Source organism: Hypanus sabinus, chromosome 23 (genome assembly GCF_030144855.1).
Source record: "Hypanus sabinus isolate sHypSab1 chromosome 23, sHypSab1.hap1, whole genome shotgun sequence".
Taxonomy (NCBI): Eukaryota; Metazoa; Chordata; class Chondrichthyes; order Myliobatiformes; family Dasyatidae; genus Hypanus; species Hypanus sabinus.
In genome coordinates, this window is record NC_082728.1 from 42694568 (window position 1) to 42718125 (window position 23558).

Consider the following 23558-nt stretch of genomic DNA (forward strand, 5'->3'; position numbering starts at 1 on the left):
GGTGAGGCACATAGGAATGGAAAAAAGAACACAAAAGTTTTTCTCACCATAAACACTCACAAAGGACTTTATTGCTATAATAGGCTTATTTTTAGAGTAGCATCTGCACCTACAGACTACCAGAAAGCTCTGGACAAGATGCTGCAAGGCTGCCCAGGCATTCAGTGTTACCTGGATGATATCATTGTTACCATAAGGATGACAAAGAACATCTCCTAAATCTCAAGACGATGTTAATAAGATTAGAACATTATGGATGCAAACCACAATGCAACAAGTGTGAATTCTTTAAACTAACAATCACTTACTGTGGTCACGCTATTGACATACAAGGATTAGAGAAATGTGTTCAGAAATTTCATAGGCTTTGCATTACATTCCCTTATTGCTGTAGAGAAAAGTTACACACAGACTACAGAGAGGCCTTGAGTCTGGTTTGGGGTGAATTCAAAAGGACAACTAATCATGGAAATGCTGATGAATTGTCCCATTTACCCTTGGAAACAGAAATACCTGAAAACTTACAGATGTGGATACTCCTCTTGACATATTCTCCCTAATGCAAATCATGTCTCCCTATTGCAGCCGTGGTGATCTACAGGGAAACCAGAAAAGACCCTACACTGTCTCAGGTCTACATGGTAACCCAAAATGGCAGGAATGTGCAACAGATATTCCAGTTCCCTCATTTTTACCTGCGCTGGAATGAATTTATCTTGACAGGGGTTGCCTTATGTAGCGATTGAGAGTTGTCATACTCTTCAAGCTGACAGCCAAAGTGCTGGAGGAACTATATGTTGCTCATCTAGGTGTGGTGAAATTGAAAGTGTTAGCTTGATGTTTTGTCTGGTGGCCTGGAATACATCAGCAGATTGAGCAGATTGTCATACACCATTCAGGATACCTACACATCCAGAAGATACCAAGAGAGGAGTCACTTCATCCCTGAGAATGGCCTGCATCTCCCTGGCAGAGGATTCCTGTTAATTTTGCTGGACCATTTATGGGCACAAATTTCTTTGGATACAGCTACAAAGTGGCCAGAAGTGTTCCCAATAGCCTCCACTAGAGCCTCACACACTGTTGATGTGTTGAGAACTTTTTTCTCAAGGACTGCTGTTCCAGAACACTAAGTCAGTGATATGTTGTGTAACAGTTTCAGTCAACCCTGAAAATGAATGAATTAAGACATATTATATATGCACCCTAACACCCAGCAACAAATGGCTTGGCAGAGAGGTTTGTCCAGAGTCTAAAGAATGCATGGTGACGAACATCAGCAAAACACACTACATTGAATAAGAAACTCACCAGTTTCCTCTTTCCATATTGCAATGCAACACACTCTTCAACCAACCTGGGTCACCCCTTGCACTCACCTTTAGATCTCCTCAAACCAAATCTCAGAAGGGGTATGCAAGGCAAACAGTTGAGACAAATTGAGGGCTCCTCAGACAAGGAGGTTTGATATTTCACTCCTGAACAAACAGTCCTCAGGAGATACTACAGAAATGATTAAGAATGGCTACTTGTAAAGATTAAGGACAGAACTGGACCAACAGAGTGGAGATTGTGCCTGATGTCATCTGGAGATGCCGCATCAATCAATTGAGGAGAGCAGTCAATTGTTAGAGAAGAAAGGTGTCAGGAACTGTTGGAACCACTTCCACTATGAGAAGGCCCCAGGACCTGATATTGTTTCACAAACACAAGTCCCACAAGGCAAGCAGAGTAACCCCACCTTGGCAGGAAAGACATTATCCCACAGAAGCAAGAAATCCTCCATGCTGATTAAATCTTTATGTCTGAATGGGACAATTTAAAAATTTGCTCTGCTGTGGATGTCTATATAGTAGGTGTATTATATAGTATACTGAGATAGCTAGAGAGCAATACACTAAATGTTCGAGTTGAGATGCATTCTATATTGAGTTGAAGTTTATAGGTAAGCAGGGAGAAGTGTTGTGTATTTAATATATCAGTAATATTTGAGTAATTTAAAAAATCATTGCATTAATTAAGCATTTCTTTGTTTACATAATTCATTACAGGTTATATGTAAGACGTACATGAATGGCATATGCCACCATGTCAGATTTGAACACCTCACTTAAAAAAAGTAGATTAGTATCACATCTGTGCTTTTTTTTTTATTAGGTTCTGGAGTTATGAGACATTACACTTATCCTTTGTTTTCCTTACCTTGTTCTAAGGGTGTCCAGGCACAAAGGTAGGTACTTATCAAACAGAATGGTTAGATTTGCTTTCTCTGACTGGATCTCTCGCTTATCAATCCAGCTACTAACTGGAGGATTCCATCCAAGGTCGGCAGGGTTAATGTATAAAATCCCTAAAAATCAAACAAGATCTGCATTAACTTTCACTTCCAAATATACAAGGTTTTCCCTGGGAATGCCACATAGACATTAGCAAATATAGCCAATAAAATCTACAACATTAAGTCATGAGAACAGTGCCACTTTACGTGGATTGTGTAACCATTGCATAATATTTAAGCAATACAACCTGCTTCTTTTCCACCTGTTGCTGCTATGGTTACTGGGGTGTATTTAGAGGAAATCTTTGAGCTAGTTCTGGGGTGCTATTAAATATTATCTGTAACTAATCCTCACGACACAACACACTCAGAACATCAGACCACGTATAAACTCTGTATTGAAGGTGATCCACCAACAAATGTACTTATGTCACATGTATAACAATGTTATTACATCACCTGTATGCATGACTTACATTGAAATGTACAACTAGGACTTAGCAGCTGAAAGGAACACAGAGAAAAAAAAGGAAAAAGATGAACACTCTTTACATCTATCTGTTTTATTGGCAATATTTTATTTCTTACTATCCAGTTTATGACTGCCCTCTCCTGGGTTATTTCAACTTCATATAGGCCAATTGGGCATGTTAAACACTGATTTTTATAGGACCCTTCTGACAATCAACAACTCTTTGCTGTTATCCAAATTACTTTAAAAAATCATGCTGTTCAATTTTCACTTCATTCTATCAATGACTGATCAATCAACCAGCTTTCAGACACATCAACATGGAGCACTTCTATAGATAATCAGAGGTAATACTTCAGGTTGATGATCTTCTCTCAGACAAGAAGTTGTTGACCTGAAATGTTAAATCTATTTCTCTCTTCACAGATATTGCTTGACCTATTGAAGATTCCTAACATTTTCTTTTTATTTCAGGCTTCCAGCTGATGCAGTAGTTTGCATTTGTCAATAATTTCTGTGCCTGTTTTAGCAATGAGTCATACCATTGGTTTACTCTCCTCAAAACCTGCTCTAAACAAATGATTTAACCAACAACCACAGTCTCAGGTACTAATAGCAACTTTCTGTTAAGTACCTATTGCACATCACATGTTAGTGTTTTCAATTATTAAGTACTAATGGCTTTAAGAAGGTTTTATGTGAATAAAGTTTGTTTAAAGCAGCAAATAAGATGCTGGATGTGCAGCATTAATGGGGAAAAAGAGACAGTTTCCAGCAGTTGCTTGCCCTAGCATCTCCTCTCAGGTTTGTTTAAAACCTGACCAGTAACCACATCCAGGTTTTTGCACTAGCATTATGTACTTGAGCACATTTAACCCATGTCTCTTTGCATAAAATTGCTGGGTACACAATGATGTCCAAGAACATGCAATGCATAGCTAACGGCACCTGGAAAGTCTACCCTTGCCTGCCTCCCAGTTAGGTATTTGAAAAATTAATCTTCGACAATTGATCATACTAAATGTTCCAAACTTGACAATACTCACATGCCTCCTTGGATCTCTTACCACTACCCAGCTCCATAACTCCTTTATTCACCAACTGATCATCTTTCCTGCCCTCTGACCTCATCCGCCATGTCATTCCCATAGTTATCCTCTCACCACCCTCTTCAAAACTCTCTCCATCCCACCTCAAGTCACTTCCAAATACTGCCTCTACATTCCCCACCCTCTGGAATGTGGTGTAATAACAGTGTCAAGACCTTTGTGTAAGGCGGAGAGCAGGACTTCAAAATACTGATGAAGGTGCTCCCATAAGTCTGTTGGGTAGGGAGTCTCTGGTTTTGAATGCTGTGACAATTAAGGAGAGATGATATAGTTCAAATCGGCACAGCACATGACTCAGAGAGGAACATGTAGTTGGTATTGTTCCCACTTGCCTAATGTGCTTGACCTTCTGGATGGTTATGGGTTGCAGAGGCACTACCCTAGGCAAATAATCACAGTGTACTCTCTACACTGTGCAATAATGGTGAAGGGAATTAAGTGTTTAGAGTGGAAGGCGTAGTCAAGTCAAGTCACTTTTATTGTCATTTTGACCATAACTGCTATGTACAGTACATAGTAAAAATGGGACAATGTTTTTTAGGACCATGGTGTTACATGACACAGAACAAAAATTGGACTGAACTACGTAAAAAACAAAAAAAGACAACTACACTAGACTACAGACCTACCCAGGACTGCATAAAGTGCACAAAACAGTGCAGGCAATACAATAATAAAAATAAACAAAACAACAGGGCAGTAAGGTCTCAGTCCAGGCTCTGGGCATTGAGGAGTCTGATAGCTTGGGGGAAGAAAATGTTACATAGTCTGGTCGTGAGAGCTCGAATGCTTCAGTGCCTTTTCCCAGATGGCAGGAGGGAGAAGAGTTTGTATGAGGGGTGCGTGGGGTCCTTCATAATGCTGTTTGCTTTGCGGATACAGTGTGTAGTGTAAATGTCCGTAATGGTGGGAAGAGAGACCCTGATGATCTTCTCAGCTGACTGCACTATCCGCTGCAGGGTCTTACGATGTGAGATGGTGCAATTTCTGAACCAGGCAGTGATGCAGCTGCTCAGGATGCTCTCAATACAACCCCTGTAGAAAGTGATGAGGATTGGGGGTGACAGATGGACTTCCCTCAGCCTTCGCAGAAAGTAAAGACACTGCTGGGCTTTCTTTGCTATGGAGCTGGTGTTGAGGGACCAGGTGAGATTCTCCGCCAGGTGAACACCAAGAAATTTGGTGCTCTTTACGATCTCTACCAAGGAGCCATCAATGTTCAGCGGGGAGTGGTTGCTCCATGCCCTCCTGAAGTCAACAACCATCTCTTTTGTTTTGTTCACATTCAGGGACAGGTTGTTGGCTCTGCACCTCCTCTCTGTAAGCTGACTCATTGTTCTTGCTGATGAGACCCACCACAGTCACGTCATCGGTGAACTTGATGATGTGGTTCGAGCTGTGTGTTGCAGCACAGTCGTGGGTCAGCAGAGTGAACAGCAGTGGACTGAGCACACAGACCTGGGGGGCCCCCGTGCTCAGTGTGATGATGTTGGAGATGCTGCTCCCGATCCAGACTGTCTGAGGTCTCCCAGTCAGGAAGTCTAGGATCCAGTTGCAGAGGGAGGTTTTCAGGCCCAATAGGCTCAGCTTTCCAATCAGTTTCTGAGGGATGATTGTGTTGAATGCTGAACTGAAGTCTATGAACAGCATCCGAACCTATGTGTCTTTTTTGTCCAGGTGGAGGGTGATGGCAATGGTGTCGTCTGTTGAGCAGTTGGGACGGTACACAAACTGCAGGGGGTCCAGTGAGGGGTGCAGCAGGGTCTTGATATGCCTCACGACGAGCCTCTCGAAACACTTCATGACGATGGATGTGAGTACAATGGGACGGTAGGCATTTAGCCAGGACACTAAAGACTTCTTCGGCACAGGGACAATGGTGGAGGTCTTGAAGTACTTATCAAATAGTCTGATGTGCCCTGAATTGTGTCAGAGCTATACTCATTCAGTCAAGTATAAAGCATACCATCATATTTCTAACTCTTGTAGATTATGGAAAGGCACAATCAGATATGTGATGGAATACTCCATACTGGCTCTACATAGCATCTGTCATACTGTTATTGTCACAACATTTATGTGAATAGCTACTGAGTTTCCAGACAGTATGCCTCAGAGTGTGGAACTTGGCAACATTAATACCACTGAATGTCAAGAGTAGGTGGTTGGACCTGTTGGAGGTAGTCGTAGCCTATCAGTTCTGTGTCATACATATTACCTGCTCCCTATCAGACCATGCCTGAATGTTGTCTAGTTCTTGCTGCATGCAAGCATGAACTGCTTCTTTTGTAGAGAGTAAATGACCATCAGCAAACAACTCCACCTGATTTAATTTTAAATAAAGGTCATTGATGAACTAACTAGATAGCCATACCTTGAACATGACCATGTGGAACCCTTATAAAAATATACTGAAATGTGGACAATAGATTTCCAGTTACAATATTAATTTTCCTTTGTGGAAGATATGAGTTATAAAGCTATTGAGTAAGTCAGCATGACCTATTGGCCCATCTTGTCTGTACTATCCATCAAACGTTTATCTATATTGACCCATTTTCAGCATTCAGCACATAGCCTTCCATCCCATGATATTTCAAACATACATCCAAATATTTTTCTGCATGATCTGAATTTATTTATTTGTCTTCCAAATTTCAACCACTCACTGGATAGAAGAAGATCTTCCTCAAGTCTCCTCTGCTGATCGGAAACCTGTGTCCCACAGCTACATACCCTGCTGTCAGAGGGAAAGGCTTCTCATTATCTATACAATGTCCCTTTAAATACTGCCCATCACAATAAGGGCTCACTCAACCTGCTATGGTCCAAAGAAAACAAGCTCAGCTTTATCTAGCCTTTTCTCTCATTGCTAAATTGCTCCATGCCAGGAAAAATCCTAGTGATCCGCTAAGCACCTTCTTCAGTATAATTTTTCAACAGTGTGGCAAACATAAGTTGGGCTGTTAAATATACTTTTCCAGAGATAAAATGGCTTGCAATTGATTAAGTCTGTTGTATAATCTCACTAAATATTAAGGGTTAATTTCATGCTCACCTGCCCTAGATACTGTAGCAGGTGTAGCAGTCCGCAAGTGACTGATTTCAAACAGAAGCCTCATAGTGGGGTTGAGAGGGATCCGTTCATTGCTGGCCAGAGTCAAAACCTACAGGAAAGCAACAGCAAACTCAGCAAGAAAACTCTGAGAAGGCCACAGACGACAGTACTCAAACAACCAAGTCCTGTTTGCTTTACATTCCAGGAGAAAAATTATGTAAAAAATCAAATAAAAGCATGAAAAATTAAATGAATGGAAAGGTAAGTTACGGCCAGAGGGATTTTTTTTTTAGGAAAGTTTGCAAAAGCAAGAACACTATCAGAGAAAGAGTTTCCAATAACATATTAATGACAGGCAGAGGAAGTAAAGTGAAGATTGACAGATGCCAGTAGATCAGGAACATGCAGGTCATGAAATTTATTGACAATGGATGAACAAGATCAAAAACTGATATGATAGTAATAACACGAGGAAATCTGTAGATGCTGGAAATTCAAACAACAACACACACAAAATGCTGGTGGAACTCAGCAGGCCAGGCAGCATCTATAGGGAGAAGTACTGACGACGTTTCGGGCCGAGACCCTTCGTCAGGACTAACCGAAAGGAAAGATAGTAAGAGATTTGAAAGTAGTGGGGGAAGGGGGGAAATGCGAAATGATAGGAGAAGACCGGAGGGGGTGGGATGAAGCTAAGAGCTGGAAAGGTGAATGGCGAAAGTGATACAGAGCTGGAGAAGGGAAAGGATCATGGGACGGGAGATCTCGGGAGAAAGAAAGGGGGGTAACTCCAGAGGGAGATGGAGAACAGACAAACAATTAAATAAGTCATGGATGGGGTAAGAAGGGGAGAAGGGGCATTAACGGAAGTTAGAGAAGTCAATGCTCATGCCATCAGGTTGGAGGCTACCCAGCCGGTATATAAGGTGTTGTTCCTCCAACCTGAGAGTGGCTTCATCTTGACAGTAGAGGAGGCCATGGATAGACATATCAGAATGGGAATGGACGTGGAATTAAAATGTGTGGCCACTGGGAGATCCTATTTTCTCTGGCGGACCGAGCGTAGGTGTTCAGCAAAATAGTCTCCCAGTCTGCATTGGGTCTCACCAATATATAAAAGGCCACACCAGGAGCACCGGATGCAGTATACCACACCAGCCGACTCACAGGTGAAGTGTCGCCTCACCTGGAAGGACTGTCTGGGGCCCTGAATGGTGGTGAGGGAGGAAGTGTAAGGGCAGGTGTAGCACTTGTTCCTTTTACAAGGATAAGTGCTAGGAGGGAGATCAGTGGGAAGGGATGGGGGGACGAGTGGACAATCCCTGCAAAAAGCAGAAAGAGGGGGGAGGGAAAAATGTGCTGGGTAGTGGGATCCCGTTGGAGGTGGCAGAAGTTATGGAGAATTATACATTGGACCTGGAGGCTGGTGGGGTGGTAGGTAAGGACAGGGGGAACTCTATCCCGAATGGGGTGGCGGGTGGATAGGGTGAGGGCAGATGTGCGGGAAATGGGAGACAGAAAGTATTAATATGATTTTTGATATCAATTAATGGGAGATTTAATGGAAGTGATTAGTTTTAATAATGAAAAGGAAATTGTTTCCAGTACAGAAGGATTGGCTGCTACATGACATAAAGTACCTTTAAAGCATATAGTAAAAAAGCTACATCTGAAAGCACCAGCTGGAAGTCACTTCAGCGATGATGTCCAAAGGAACTAAATTAATATTCGGAAAAAGAAAGTTTGCAGGGCTTGCAGGAAAAAGGAGAAGTGACTGTGAAAAATAGATACCTTATAAGACAAGAAAAATCAAAAGTAAAGAGTCAAACAGTAACTTCTGAGCTCATCATACTACTGCTTACCTGTTAAAAACTATGGCTCTTGGAAGTCTTAACGATTGACAGATAATTAAAGACAGTAGTCACAGTGATAAAAACAACTGTCTCTACTGAGTTTAGAAGATGAGTAGAGTGTGAAAACTTTCTCAACATTGCTTGTAAATGTGTAAAGTTTCATTCCAGCCTTGTAGAGTTTAAGGCATTTATTTAATGAGATATAACTTTAATTTAAATAGAGCTTTAAAGGCAAATCACTGCTAAGATAGAGTTTAACATTTCTAAATATCTAACAAGTAAAAAATAAGCTTATTTTAATACTGAAGACTAACTGTAAGCATATTTATACTAAAATTAAAAGCAATAAGTGCATTTAGGCAGTCCTGAAAGAAGGGTCTTGGCCTGAAACGTCAACTGTTTATTCATTTCCATAGAGGCTGCCTGGCCCGCTGAGTTTCTCCAGCATTTTGCTTAGGCAACTGTATATTCATGTTCCATGTCCCATTGGGGGTTTTGACCTGAGTAAGTTAGTATTCCCAAAACAAAGTATTTGCGGAAAAATATGAACAACCTGGGTGCAAAAGGGTTAATGTTTAAGGATTAATGTGTATCCTTGCTACAGTACTGCCAAATCTATCGAGAACTTATAACCATTTGAATGAATTGAGCCTTGTGTGGTTAGGGTTGAGTCTGCTTTTTGTCATTGACTTTGCCTGTCTGCAGCTGACCTCTACATGACCTCGCGCAGGTCATGGAAAGTTACTGAAGAAAAAGAAGAAGAAACTGCATAAAGGATTTGTAGGAAGGGAGTTGAGTCAGTTTTGGTGGGGAGCATGCTGCTTCCTTGAAATGCTCCTTTTCTAGTAAGATAACTAAAGAAATATTTTGTTGTTATCAGTCAGTGCCCATTTATTTACATCACATTGCTCACTTAAATGGTGATTCTAGTTCGATAAATTGAAAAAAAAATTAAATCGTCCCTTCAGCATAACCTCACGAGGGCTGTAGTACTCCCAGTAAATGTCAGCCTAGTATCAATAATAGGCCTTTATAATCCATCTGACCATTATGGCAATTAGTGTATCAGGATGATTTAAATTAATTATGCAACAGATTTTTTATGAAAAGTTAACCTATTATTAATCATTTTTGTCCCTGTATTTGTTCTTCAAACACCGGTTCAGTTCGGGATGCAGATATCGACTTACCTTATTATCATCCATGACAGTGTTTAGAGATTCGATCCACATAGGATCAATGTCACCATCTAGCACAATCCACTTAGGACCATCGTGGGTGATGTTTGCTAGTTCACGCATAATATTTGAAAACAGCCCTAAGAATTTAACAGAAAAAAAAACATTTACATTTGACATACAGATGATTCAGAGAGGTGCATGGGGATAAAAATAACATCACCAGCTAACCCTGAATTTAAGTAGTTTTCTACATACAGCAATTTTAACTCTTAATCTTCTCTCCTTGATAAGAACTTTTACTCAACAAATGACAGGAACTCTCCACAGTAGCATTTGATACAGCTTACACTTGCAAACATGGATAACCTGTGCATATATCTATTTAACAACAGATATTTAAAATAATTCTTGGATCAAAGCTCACTATTTTATACAGAAGTTCTAATAAAAAGTAAGAACGTTAGGCTGTTTTGTACTTTGAATGCCCAAGTACTTGTTCACTCATTTAACATCATGCTGGCTGATTCTGCTAAGGCATGCACTCATTTACATGGGTGTAACGGGATAGATTCATTTTAAGAGACTGTTACACACCATCTTTCCATTCTCTGGTTGCCGGGTTGATGATTCCAAAGAGTTCATCATTAGTGACAGCCTTGGGATTAAGATCTGCCCAGACTGGTCGTCGTTTCATGTTCTGGTAAGTCTTGTACAAGGATTTCAGGACCTGAGTTTTGCCAGTTCCAGCATTTCCCACAACAAACACAGAATGCCTAACTTCAAGCATCTCTTCCAATTGAACAACCTGCAAAAATGTAAATATCAATAATTTGCCAAGAAACAAAGATCATATATACTGATCAAACACAAGGAAATCTGCAGATTCTGGAAACTCAAACAACAACACACACGCACAATGCTGGTGGAACACAGCAGGCAAGGCAGCATCTATAGGGAGAAGCACTGTCGACGTTTCGGGCAGAGACCCTTCGTCAGGACTAACCGAAAGGAAAGATGGTAAGAGATTTGGAAGTAGTGGGGGGAGGGGGAAATGCGAAATGATAGGAGAAGACCGGAGGGGGTGGGATGAAGCTAAGAGCTGGAAAGGTGATTGGTGAAAGTGATACAGAGCTGGAGAAGGAAAAGGATCATGTCTAACCGAAAGGAAAGATAGTAAGAGATTTGAAAGTAGTGGGGGGGGAGGGGGAAATGCGAAATGACGAAGGGTCTTGGCCCAAAACGTCAACAGCGCTTCTCCCTATAGATGCTGCCTGGCCTGCTGTGTTCCACCAGCATTTTGTGTGTGTCATATATACTGATAATAGTTTATCACATTTTATCAAAGATGTTTTACATTTGATAGGTATTACAATTCAGCAATATTTGTTACACAAAGCAAACAGTTCAGACATAAGACCCCAAAACAGTCAATCAAGGAATGAATGATCAGGTATTCACTTCTCGACAAATTCACCACATCTCACAGTGCTAAAATGCTGGACTGATGCACAATCCCAGCATGCAACACTTTAAAGGCTAACAGAATGATGGGCTATATAATGCGCTCACTGGAGTTACAGTCAAGAGACATTCTCCTTAAGCTGTTTAATGCACTTGTGAGGCCACACCTTGAATTCTGTGTACAGTTTTGGTCTCCATATTGTGTGAAGGATGTGAAGGCACTGGAAAGAGTCCAAAGAAGGGTGACTAGACACTCATTCCAGGTCTGCAGGGCATGAGTTATGAAGAAAGATTGAGTGAATTAAATCATCATTTTAGCATAAGTAGACATGGAGTTGGAGGAGACATAATAGAAGTGTTCAAAATTATTAAGGGTACAAGAAAAGTAGTTGCCAGCTGCTACTTCAAATTAATCAAGGACCCAGGGCCATAGGTAGAGACTGTTTAAGGGGAGATTTCAGACTAATATCAGGAAGCATTTCTTTACACAGTTTACACAACAAGTAGTTGTGTTGTTGATAATAGTACCTTAGAGACTTTCAAATCAAAACTCGATAGTTATTTCAATACACTATGTGAATAGGAATTTGGTAAGCTTTGTTGGGCTGAATGGCCTGTTCTTGTCAAAAAATTTCCCAATGTTCTCACAAACAAGAGAAAATCTGTTGTTGCTGTAAATCCAAGCAACACCTACAAAATGCTGGAAGAACTCAGCAGGCCAGGCAGCATCTATGGAAAAAAGTACAGTCAACGTTTTGGGCCGAGACCCTTCGGCGGGATTCTATGCTTCTATAACAAACAACACACACAAAATGCTGCAGGAACTCAGCAGGCCAGGCAGCATGTATGGAAAATTTTGAATGCTACATGTATTCAACCCTCATCTCCATACAGTTATCTTACTCCTGTGCTCAGTGGAGAGTCCTACAGAAGAACAGGAGCTTAGGTGCACCAGCATCAATCTCCAGCTTACTACTCACTTCCATTTTTGAATGCAAAGGGACTGAAGTTGGAGAGCAACTAACCCGAGAGAACATTAACAGCAGTCCTCTGGAACTGCATACCAGTGCCAAATACATTTATTCCCTTTATTTGAACCCAATCCACTGTCCTTTTCTTTTCACATGTTGGGCCTCGATCCATAAGATCGACTATCTCTCTGCCTCCAAATACACTGCCTGACCTGCTAAGTTCCTCCACAGGTCTGATTTTTGCTCGAGTTTGCAGTATCTGCAGTCACTTGTGTTCCTATTCCATTCTGATCATTGAACTTTCAGCTACTAATTTCAGTTGAAACTGTGATAAAATAATCTTAAGGCTTAACAAAATTAATCCAAGAATCTGTTACTTACTTTTAAAATGAAATTGTCTTCAGGCTGCAGTTTAAGCTCTATAACAGACTGCTTCACATGCACTTCAAACTGCAGATTTCTCTTTCGAGGGACATCCAGTGCAGGGAAGAGGTCGCTGATCAGACCCATGAAAATAGGCACATCATCAGTGACTATCTTCGGTATGTTAAAATCCCGAAGGGCCCTCATCAGGACCTGGTCTTCAGGGCGTTCTGGGTCACCTCTTTTCAGTGAACCAGCCACAACAAGCACAGATTTGATAGCACGAAGACCCCAGTCATAGTGATCCTAGCCAAAGACAATAGTGAGGCTAAGCAAAGCGCGCACTTGATTTAAAAAAAAATCAATGACAGGATCCAACAAAGAGGCAGTTATTGTCCTCTGAGCAAGCAGTATTCTGGAAGAGATTTATCTTCTTTATTCATGGTGGAGAACAACTCAAACTTACTTGAAAACATAATTAGAAACTATTCAAATAATCAAGCTCTCAAAGAAAACTGCTAATTATAACTAGACTATATAAAATATTTTTAAAAATCATTCCTTAATTGTTTACAAATTGGAATGACAATTCATGATACTTGCAACTACCACATTTGTAAAAAAGTTTTTGTCCATTATTTTAATAAAGAGGTTCACCAATGTATATAAAATGTTTGAAATGCAAAACACCTCCTGAACATAGCAAATGAATTCCATGCAAAAACACAAAACCATTTCACCCCAGTGGGGAAACAGATCTAGGTAGGAATTTATTGGCTTTCACTTATAATTTCTATGCTTCCGAGCCTCTTTAATCATGAAAATCTTTTCTACATTGTAATTTTATTAGAGTTAACACTAAGCTTGTCCTCTGAATTGTTGATCTCATCAATAACGGATTACATTTGCTTTTGGGATTTCTTTTAAGTGGTACAACATCAGTGAAACTAAAATCAATAATAATAAATGTAAAAATACGTCATATAACTCTCAGGTGTGCAGGGGTGGGAGGCAGCATAATCAATACCTGCTTTCATTTGTATAAGTCTCTTGGTATTCTCACACCTTATTACTGTGCATTAGTATTAGTGAAGAGTCAATTATACTTGTGCAATTCAAGCAGGTTCAAGAACTACACAGCCAGGGGAAAATCCCATCAGTACAATTGGCACAAAATGCATTTGCTTCACAAGAATATCTAAGGATATTCAATGAGAACAGTTTGAAAGCACATTGATTTTTGAAGAAACATTCCTTCATGAAAATTCTCTTGTTGTTACAAGGGATTTAGTTTAGACACAGAGTGATCTTGACTCAGCAATAGTAAGTAGTCTGAATGCTTTAATTAGGCCTGTATAAAAACATGAAACCTTTAATATTAGATGTTCCAATTAAGAGGCCCTCCTGGTCTCCAGAAGTTATACAGGTGGGAAATATTTCAAGAAAACAATTAAATGTCTACTCTATGAAGAAATTGCCTTTTCACTGAATGCTATTTAGCTTCATTTTATGCTTGATTTCAATAACTTCCAGTTGCCAATGGCGGAGGAGGGTGGTGGGTGTCCTGGAGGTAGCATTAAAAATTACATTTCATTCGAACAGTATCAATTGTAAAAAAGTCAGATGTTTCCAGAGAGCTGATAAAGATTACTAAAGGCATTAGACTAAATAACTGCAGCATTCCAGACCATAATATAGTTAGAGTGTGACAGGGAGATGCATTCATATTTCCATATTAAGAATTGTGTATAATGTGATTGATGGATGAGCTGGAAATAAGGCAATCGTGATTGGGAAATCTGTACTTCGGAGTCGACTGCAGCCTGTTCTATAATATCATGAATTTCTGCCGTGCAAGGTTTCTTAGGAATGCCGCAGTTGCATTTTAGCAAAACAGGCTGCACATATAGTCCAAATTCTAATTGAGATGATATTGTTATGTTTGATTTTTGTGCATGGGATGCTCTCACTGTAACAGCATTATCACTGTGCCAGGAATTGGAAAAGTAGTCCCAATAATTATCAACTTTCTTTCCAATATATATATATATATATATATATATATATATATATACCTAATCATAATTACAACATGTAAGCTAGCAGCCACACACAGTAAGCATTCATAAAGTCAGTTAAGGTAAAAAAAACATAGGTCTTTCAACATCATAAACCATTCAGCCATACCTGTTTGGAAAGCAATTCTTTACAAAGCTGATACAGGGTGAGGAACTTCCTAGCTAACAGCCTAGCTTCAATGAAACCTTCAGCAACCAACATGATTTCACAAATCAATTCGAAGTCTGGGACCACCATGGCACAAGGTCTGGAAAAGAAGTTAATGGCTTTCAGTGAACTTCTTCATCACAATACAGTGCTGACATAAGAAGTACATTACTTAGAATATTCTAGGTCAGCGCTGGTAAAATTGAAATGTTAACTCTTCTTTGATGCTTCAGAACAGTATTCCTTGGAGCACAGGAGACTGAGGGATGACCATACAGGGCTGTATAAAGTCATGATGGATTTAATGCACACAGTTTTACTCCCCCCCCCCCCACACCCAGTGAATAGGAATCAAAAACATGAGGTCAGAGGGGAAAGACCTAAAAGGGATCTGAGGGTCAAATTCATCATGCAGAGAGGAAGGTACATGGAATGAGATGTTGGAGGAAGTGGGAGAGGCAGGAATGCAAACATCATTTAAAAGACAGGTACATGGATAGGAAAAGTCTCAAAGTTTAAAGTACACTTATTCTTTTATTCTCAAAGTACGTATGCATTGTACAGCCTTGAGATTTGTATCCTTACAGGCAGCCACAAAACAAAGAAACCCAAAAGAACCATTTAAAAAAAAGACAGTCAAACGCCCAATGTGCAGAGTGAAAAAAAGCAAATAGTACAAACAGTAAAAGGAATCGATAACATTCAGAACAATAGTGAGTGAGTGAGTCTACAGTCACTAGGCCAGGCATCACTGCACCCACCTTCTTTATAGGGCCCCTATCCCCTCCTTCTTCAGTCCTGATGAAAGGTTTCGGCCCGAAACTTTGACTGCACATTTCAACGGATGCTGCCCGACCTGCTGAGTTCATCCAGCTTTTGTACATGTTGATTTGACCACAGCATCTGCAGTGTACTTTGTGAGCACTGCAGTCGGAGCAGGCCACAGCCTCAGTTTACCACAGAGCTGAGTAAACATCGTGGAGCAGCAACCTCTGGTCCCGACACCCTGCCTTTTTAATCTGGACCGGCATTTAATTCATCCTAGTACTGTGTTGTTTCTTGCTCTAGCACCCTTTGCCCTGTCCTTTCAATACACTCTGGGCCTGGACCTTGCTGCCACATTTTGGCCCATACTAAATTGCCCTGGCACTTAGATCAATTAAATCTTGGGTCTTTCCTCGTTCTCAGGCCTCACCTTTGCTCACCTCGACTCTGCCTTATACCCATCCCCTGCCTTTGCCTCTCTATTTTGTGGTGATCACTTTCCAGAAAAAGGGTTCTTAATGAAGTAATTAGCGGCATTCTTTGTTTTGTCTGCCGTCAGTGAGTAGCTACTCGGCTTCACCTGTGCCACCTTAAACTGGAAGGTTTGAAGGCTTGGAAGGACCTGCATGCAGGTCAGTGGAATTAGTTTAGATGGGCACCTTGCAAAGCACCTGTTCCAATGTTGAATTATCCATGATACTAAGTTTAAGATGCTTCCTAGATTATTTCTTCAGTGGTTAGAATTTCCTCTTCATACTCACAAACTTTTCTGGTTTGAAGTCCACAGGAACTGATGGAATGATGCTGTAGGCATCAGTTATCCATTAGCTTTAAGTCCCCCACCCAAAGACACATTTAGTATGAAATTTACTCATACCCGTTAGTGTCATTCAGAAGGATACATCACTTTCCAAATTATGCTGTGAATTTGGTTTGGAATCCTTGAACACTAAGTAAAAAGCAGCAAGTAATGTGTATAGATCATTTAAAAATGCAGTTTAGAGTCATTTGAGAAAAAAAAGCATTGTCACTTAGCTGGTCTTTTATACTTAACACATTTCCACACAGTTATAATGTATTAAAAATCAATTACTAAAAGTATGCCTTGAGGAAAGTAAAACAAAATGAAAAAATTGAATTATGCAGCCTGACAGAAGAGTTGAGACTATGTAATTTGTAAGATATACAAGGTACAACTTGCTTAAGCAAGTTCTGATGGAATAAATCACCTTCCAAGTCATTGACATTTAAAACAGAAATCCAACATTGGGCTGGATTGATGTGGATATGACAGAGTCTAAATATTGCAGTTTTTATATTATTACACTTTATGCCACTTTTAGCCAAGTAAAAACATCATTAGCTTAATAAGGATTTTAAGACAGATGACGAAAACCTCAGCTGATAGAACATATTTTTTTAAAAAAGGACTGGGGGTGGAGAAGAACAGGGTGGAAATGTACTTACTTATTTAGAGATACTGTAGAGATACAGCACAGAACAGGCCCTTATGTCCCAATGAGATACACTGCACAGCATACCACCTATCATGGGACAATTTATAATGACCAATTAACCTACTAACTGCTATGTCTTTGAGCTGTGAGGGGCAACCAGATCCCCGGAACTTGGAAATAGCAGAGATAACCAAGAAGAGTACTGTTAAAATTAGAATTTAACTTTTCAAAAGGCCTGAGCTGGAGATGTATCAAAAGGTCAGAGGGCAATGTGGCAGAAAGATTTTTCAGGAAAAGTACATAGTTTACAAAAACTGGAGATGCAGGTAGATAAAGGGGTGAAGAAGACACATGGATGCTTGCTTACATTGCCCAAGGCTTTGAGTATATTTATAGTTGCACAAATTGTTGGTTAGGCTGCACTTGAGTATTGTGGGTAGTTGCCATTGAAAATATAACTAACGGTGCAGAAAAGTTGCTGGAATTGAAGGGCTTAAGTTACAAAGAAAGATTTGACAATCTGGGACTATTTTCCCTGGAGCAGAGTTAGCTGTGGGGTGACCTTATAGAGTGTTAAAAAGGTATAAGAAGCATAGAATGAGTAGATAATCACAACGCCTTTCCTAGGGTCCATTCATTCACTTAGTGTTGTGTTGTATGACGTGGCCAATCATGGTCTTTCCATGACCATGATTGTTCTTGGCAAATTTTTCTACAGAACTGGTTTGCCATTGCCTTCTTCTAGGCAAAGTCTTTACAAGACAGGTGACCTCATCCATTATCAATACTCTTCAGAGATTGTCTGCTTGGTGTCAGTGATAGCACACCAGGACTTGGGATACGCACCAGCTGCTCATACGTCCATCCACCTCCTGCTCCCATGGTAAAGCAGGTGCTATACCTTGTCCAAGGGTGACCTGCAGGCTAGTGAATGGAAGGAACACCTTACACCTCCTTAGGGAGAGATGCATCTCCAGCCATCTTTTTCCTAGGGTAGAGAAGTTTAAAACTGGAGTGCAGAGTGAAAGGTGAGAGAGGCAAGATTTAAGAGTGATCTGGGAAGAGGGTTTTCCCACATAGGGGGTGATAGATATATGGAACAAGCTGCCAATGGAGATGACAGAGGCAGGTACAATTGCAATATTCAGAAGACATTTGAACAGGTACATGGATAGGAAAGGTTTAGAAGGAACTAGACCAAAGACAGGAAAATGAGATCAGGATAGGTAGATATCATGTTTGGCAACAACAACTTTTGCCCAAGGACGTATTTCCATATTATAATTCTATAATACACTGTTAATCAATATAATACCAGTGGATTCCATTTAATTGGGCCATCAGTTAATGGGGGCAGTCACTTCTTTTTTGGACAACTCTTCAAGAAAGAAAACTAATCAAGAAAATATCCAGGACTCATTTTGTTTATTTGCTACAATATGCCACTTAATTGGGGCAGAAGACATTCTGAACAGTTTCTAACGTTGATCTGTTACAGACTACACTGTGTTTAGAGTGAAAAGTTTTTAAATAGCGTCAGTTGTGTGCGTTTGTGTGCAAAAAAAACAGTAATTGGTGTCACGAATAGTTGGCAAGAAATTAGCAGTAAGACAATTCAGAACTGTTTGAGGTTTCAAGCATTCAAGCTTAAAGATGCCAGAAATGGCCTTGAGTGAAAATGAAACAATTTCACTGGGAACAATAAAGAAATAAGGTATTGACTATCATCTTGAATGTTACTAAGAAAATGAAAGATTTGGAAAATGCAATCATTGAGAGCATTATATGGAGGCAGCCATTATCTGCACCAGGTGACTGTGCTGATTTTGTTCATTTACAGTCAATCAACAGAACACCCAGTATACACAGGATGAATAAACATTAGGAACCAATACATAGTTTTATTGTACCATAGTAGTATTGGTAATGTTCTAATTTGTCCTGTATTTCATTTAAATACATAATTCGTTGCTCAGTCAAAGAGTAGTTTCTCTTTTTATGCTTTTCCATGAAACTTCAACTAATTGGGCCAAAATGTCTTGGTCCTGAAGTTTCATAATTAACTGGAATCTACTGTATCTTTCATACCGTCTCTAATGTCATGCAAGGAAGTACATCTAGATAGAGGGTGAAGAATTGGTCAGAGAATGACTTGTAGCAGGGTGGTTCTGCAGGAAATTCAACAGAACCATCAAGATTCTGCTTGGTGCAGAGAGTAAGGGAAGCATCCTGCTATGGCACTGGTTATAGTTATTATATGATGAAATTTGTTCAAAGATTTGTTGATTAAATCTATGGAAAACTATGGCCCTATTGAAAAAAATAATTATTAACTTAAAACAAAGTCACATTTTATCCCTTCTGTCATAAAGTAGCAATGACAAATATCCTGACTGGCTTTTTTAAAGCTAGTGACCAAAAAAGGCTTTCACATTATAAAATATTTTTATGTACTGCTGCAAACATGATCAGGACATAGTGCACCAGTAGCGTACTTTCTTAAATTAGATGTGGACTCATCATTTATTTGGCATAGTTCTTCATAAAAGACATTATGCTGTCAAATAGCATCCAACAAATTGAAACAAATGCACAAAATTCTATTGCATAGACAAGGATCACACTAAAGAAATCCTTAACAAGAAGGTTAAATCCAGGTATGCCATTGCTTAAAGGACACCTAATTTAACTTGGATAACAACTGCCAGGGAGTCCTCATCCCACCAAACCTGCTGCCAATGCTTCTCACTCTGATCTCCTCCTCAATTTCTCTGTGCCTGCTCCAGCCAGCCATCACCATCCTCAAAATCCTGCAATCCCAGTCACAGTAAATTTACTTAAGACCAGGTTGGATAGATTTTTGCTTAGTAGAGGAATTAAGGGTTATGGGGAAAAGGCAGATAGGTGGAGATGAGCCCTTGGTCAAATCAGCCATGATCTTACCGAATGATGGAGAAGGCTCAACAGGCTAGATTACCTACTCCTGCTCCTATTTCTTATGTTCCATAATCATTCTCCATGATCCCACGCCACCATGTCTCCAACTTCTCTCCCTCCGTGAGCTCTACTCACCACAATATCAGAAGCTCATGGACTAGAAAACTTCGACACATTTCCACTATATGTTGGGCCCCCTTCTCGACAAAACTTTTCTAGCTGGAGTCATTTAACAAAACTGACATAGGTTCCACATTTTTTCCTCACCCCAAACTAATTAAGCTCTCTTTAAAAGTCCAGTGCCCCCCTGTAATAACTTCCACATTGCTAACAAATTAGAGATGTACAAAAATGAGGATGATCACTTTCACAGGAACCTCATCATCCAGTATATATGACGCTACCTTTTCACTGTTAGTACAGTCATAATCATAAGGACAACACTACTTCAGGAAAGGTATGATGTGAGTCAAACGGGAACAGCCTTGTGCACTCTGCAGAAACTTGAATTACTGACCTTATTCAAAATCAATTCTATTCAAAAAATCTATGAAAATATTGTGTAGTCCATGTAGTGATACCTGCACTGTACAATGATATGATCATTTTAAAATATTTTCCACTAAAGACAGCTAAGCCATTGGGTGGCTAACAGGTTCCATGACATTCAGTAGCACAACTTGCAATACAACAGTCACAGACCTGGTACTCCTACCAATGGGTCTGCTGAGTGGACACTCACCGGAACAGGGCTTTCAGATTCTCAGGTAGTTCTGTGCGTCCTGCATATCCAGGATTCATCGTGATAAAGATCCCAACAGACAGGGTCAGATTAATCTCTTCACCCATGAAGTTGAAGCGGGATTTTTTGTCTCGGATTGCATCTTGAATGGATTTCACCTGTGGGAACACCAACATAGTAACATGACAAATTGCTCCACATTCTGAACTTCACCACAGAGAGAGAAAACATGATGGGGTCCTTTCTGTTCCTATCCGAGACAGCAGCCTGTGCCTGATTTCAGTCTTGTACAGCGTCTGCAACACAACAGAGGCATCTCAGCACTGTGCCAGGTTATTACTCTAGATTTTTGCTTTGTTGTCAAAACTTAAATACACAGCTTTCTGGCCCTGAAGTAAGTCTTCCACTGACACTGATTTAGGGACTTAACGCTTGCCTACTTCAATGTGGAACGTGTTAACTCCCAAAGTCAGTACCAGTTAATTGCTCCTCATAGAAGAGAAGATTGGAAAGTGAAAAGGCAGAACATTTGAAAGCATAATTCAGGATCTAAGGATGGAAGTCAACCTCTCAAAATCGACCTACATCCCCGTTGTCAGAGATGGAAACAGGTAAGGTCGGCCATTGGGTCTTTGGTGAAGCTGGGTAGGCCAATCCCCCACACAGTGGATAGAATCTATTACAGAAACATTGAATCCCAACAGCGAGGTCCTTGATGGCCTAAGCTCCACTGGGGGCTAAGAGCCCAAGAAGAAGAAGCATGGGAGTCTGAGTACAATTCATTCAAGGGGGCAGACAGTTCATTTTCAAATCATACAGGGCAGTCAAGGACTGCAGGTATTTCCATGCTCGTAGGTGGTCCATAGGTCCCATGCAGATATTTCCCTTCTTAATGACTCCACAACAGGGGCACACATTGGATGACAAGATGCACACAAAACGTAAAAAAACAACACTTGCATTTCCAAAATTGCTTGTATTGCCAAGCTTTGAGGATGGGTTGAACAGGAAATCAGTAATACTCCTTGTTCATACAGCAGCATTAAGCAGTTGTCATATCACACAGACAAATGTCCTGATGTGACTCACTAAACCTCGGGACCAGGGACTCACGTGTTAATAAACCAAGGATAAGAATGAAGAGAACAGACATGTGCACAATGAATTTGTAAAAGATCTCTAAACTTTAATATTAAAATAGCATCTTTTCCTTGTATTTGGGCATTGCTAGCAGGGCAACACATTATCCATCCACTGCTGCTCCGAGTACTTATAATGATGTGATCAATGGGCTCTGATGATTTTGCAGGCAAGTAGAGCACACTGCCAGGCATCTTGATTCAAATACAAAAAGGTTTTGGGTTTACTTCTGTTTATAACTTATGTACCAATACAATACAAACTGAGGAAAGCTTCAACAACAGGTAGTAAAAACAGAAAATGCTGAAAATATTCACCAGAGGTTGATATTTGGCTCTTCACAGAGGCTGCCTGATCTACCTAACGTCTCTGGCATTTTCTGTTTTACTTCAGATTTTTATTGCTTTTCAGTTACTTAAATGTGTGCTTGCCAAGCGACAGTAGATGGCTCCCTCTGGTGTCAGGTTTAAATACCTCAGCAGAATGAATGAGACAGAACACGGCTATATGCAACTGGAGAATTTTGATTATCTCTGTTTTTCAACTTACAGAAAATATACAGGTTTTGTTAATTGTTCACTCCACCCTTCACTACAACAATAATAATAATACTTCAATTTCATTTAAAATATAAATTAACGAATGAGCCAGATCACTTATCACAATAATTTGGCTAAGAAGACAAACTGTATAAATTCATGAAGGAGTTATTCTGTCCGACTATCTTTTTAGGCACTAAAACAAGTTGTTATGGTTTGGGATGCATTATTTGAAAGGATGGTGGAAACAAACAAATGGCTGCAGCAACAGATCATTTGCAATACCAGAGGAAACAACAGATTTGACCACTGTTACACCATCATCAAGAATGCTATTCCACGCCCTCACTTCAGGAAGTCTGATCACCCGGCTGTACCTCTAGACTGTAGACTGCAGCACCAGTAACAAGGAACAGGAAGGTATGGACAAGAGAAACACAGGAGCGATTACACGACTGCTTTGAATCGGTGGACCGGACTGTATTCAGAGGTTCATCTTCGAATCTGGATGACTATGCTGAAGTTGTTACTGATTTCATTAAAACCTGTGTGGATGAGTATGTGCCTACAAAGTCTTTCTATACATTCCCAAACCTAAAGCTGTGGATGAACTAGGAGGTACATTGTCTGCTGAAGGCGAGATCTATGGCATTTAAGTCTGGCAACCCAAGTCTGTATCAGAAAACCAAGTATGATTTGCGGAGGGCTATTTCAAGGGCGAAGAGACAATTTCAAACAAGGTTGGAAGTGACATAGGATGTACAACAACTCTGGCAGGGTTTGCAAGTCATTACTTCCTACAAAGCGAAACACAACAGCATGAATGGCAGTGATGCTTCACTACCAGATGAACTCAACGCCTTTTGTGTCTGCTTTGAAAGGGAGAATATAACTACAGGTGTGAAGAAGACCTGCTGCACCTGATGACCTCTATCTCAGAAGTCAGTGTTAGGCTGTCTTTAAAGAGGCGGAAGGTCCTGATGGAGTACCTGGTAAGTCTCTGAAA

The 23558-nt window shown here is 40.2% G+C and overlaps 1 protein-coding gene across 2 annotated transcripts in view; it reads right to left on the reverse strand.

Moving 5' to 3' along the window:
* The window catches only part of dnah9 (dynein, axonemal, heavy chain 9), a 527557-nt gene that overhangs the window by 362582 nt on the left and 141417 nt on the right, over positions 1–23558 (reverse strand). For both annotated transcript variants that reach the window (XM_059948782.1, XM_059948781.1), the window contains 7 exons: positions 20874–21031; positions 14934–15072; positions 12765–13052; positions 10546–10756; positions 9961–10088; positions 6918–7026; positions 2203–2350 (listed from right to left, as the gene is read on the reverse strand). In XM_059948782.1, the coding sequence (XP_059804765.1) occupies positions 2203–2350; positions 6918–7026; positions 9961–10088; positions 10546–10756; positions 12765–13052; positions 14934–15072; positions 20874–21031 (1181 nt within the window). The remainder of the gene's footprint in view (positions 1–2202; positions 2351–6917; positions 7027–9960; positions 10089–10545; positions 10757–12764; positions 13053–14933; positions 15073–20873; positions 21032–23558) is intronic.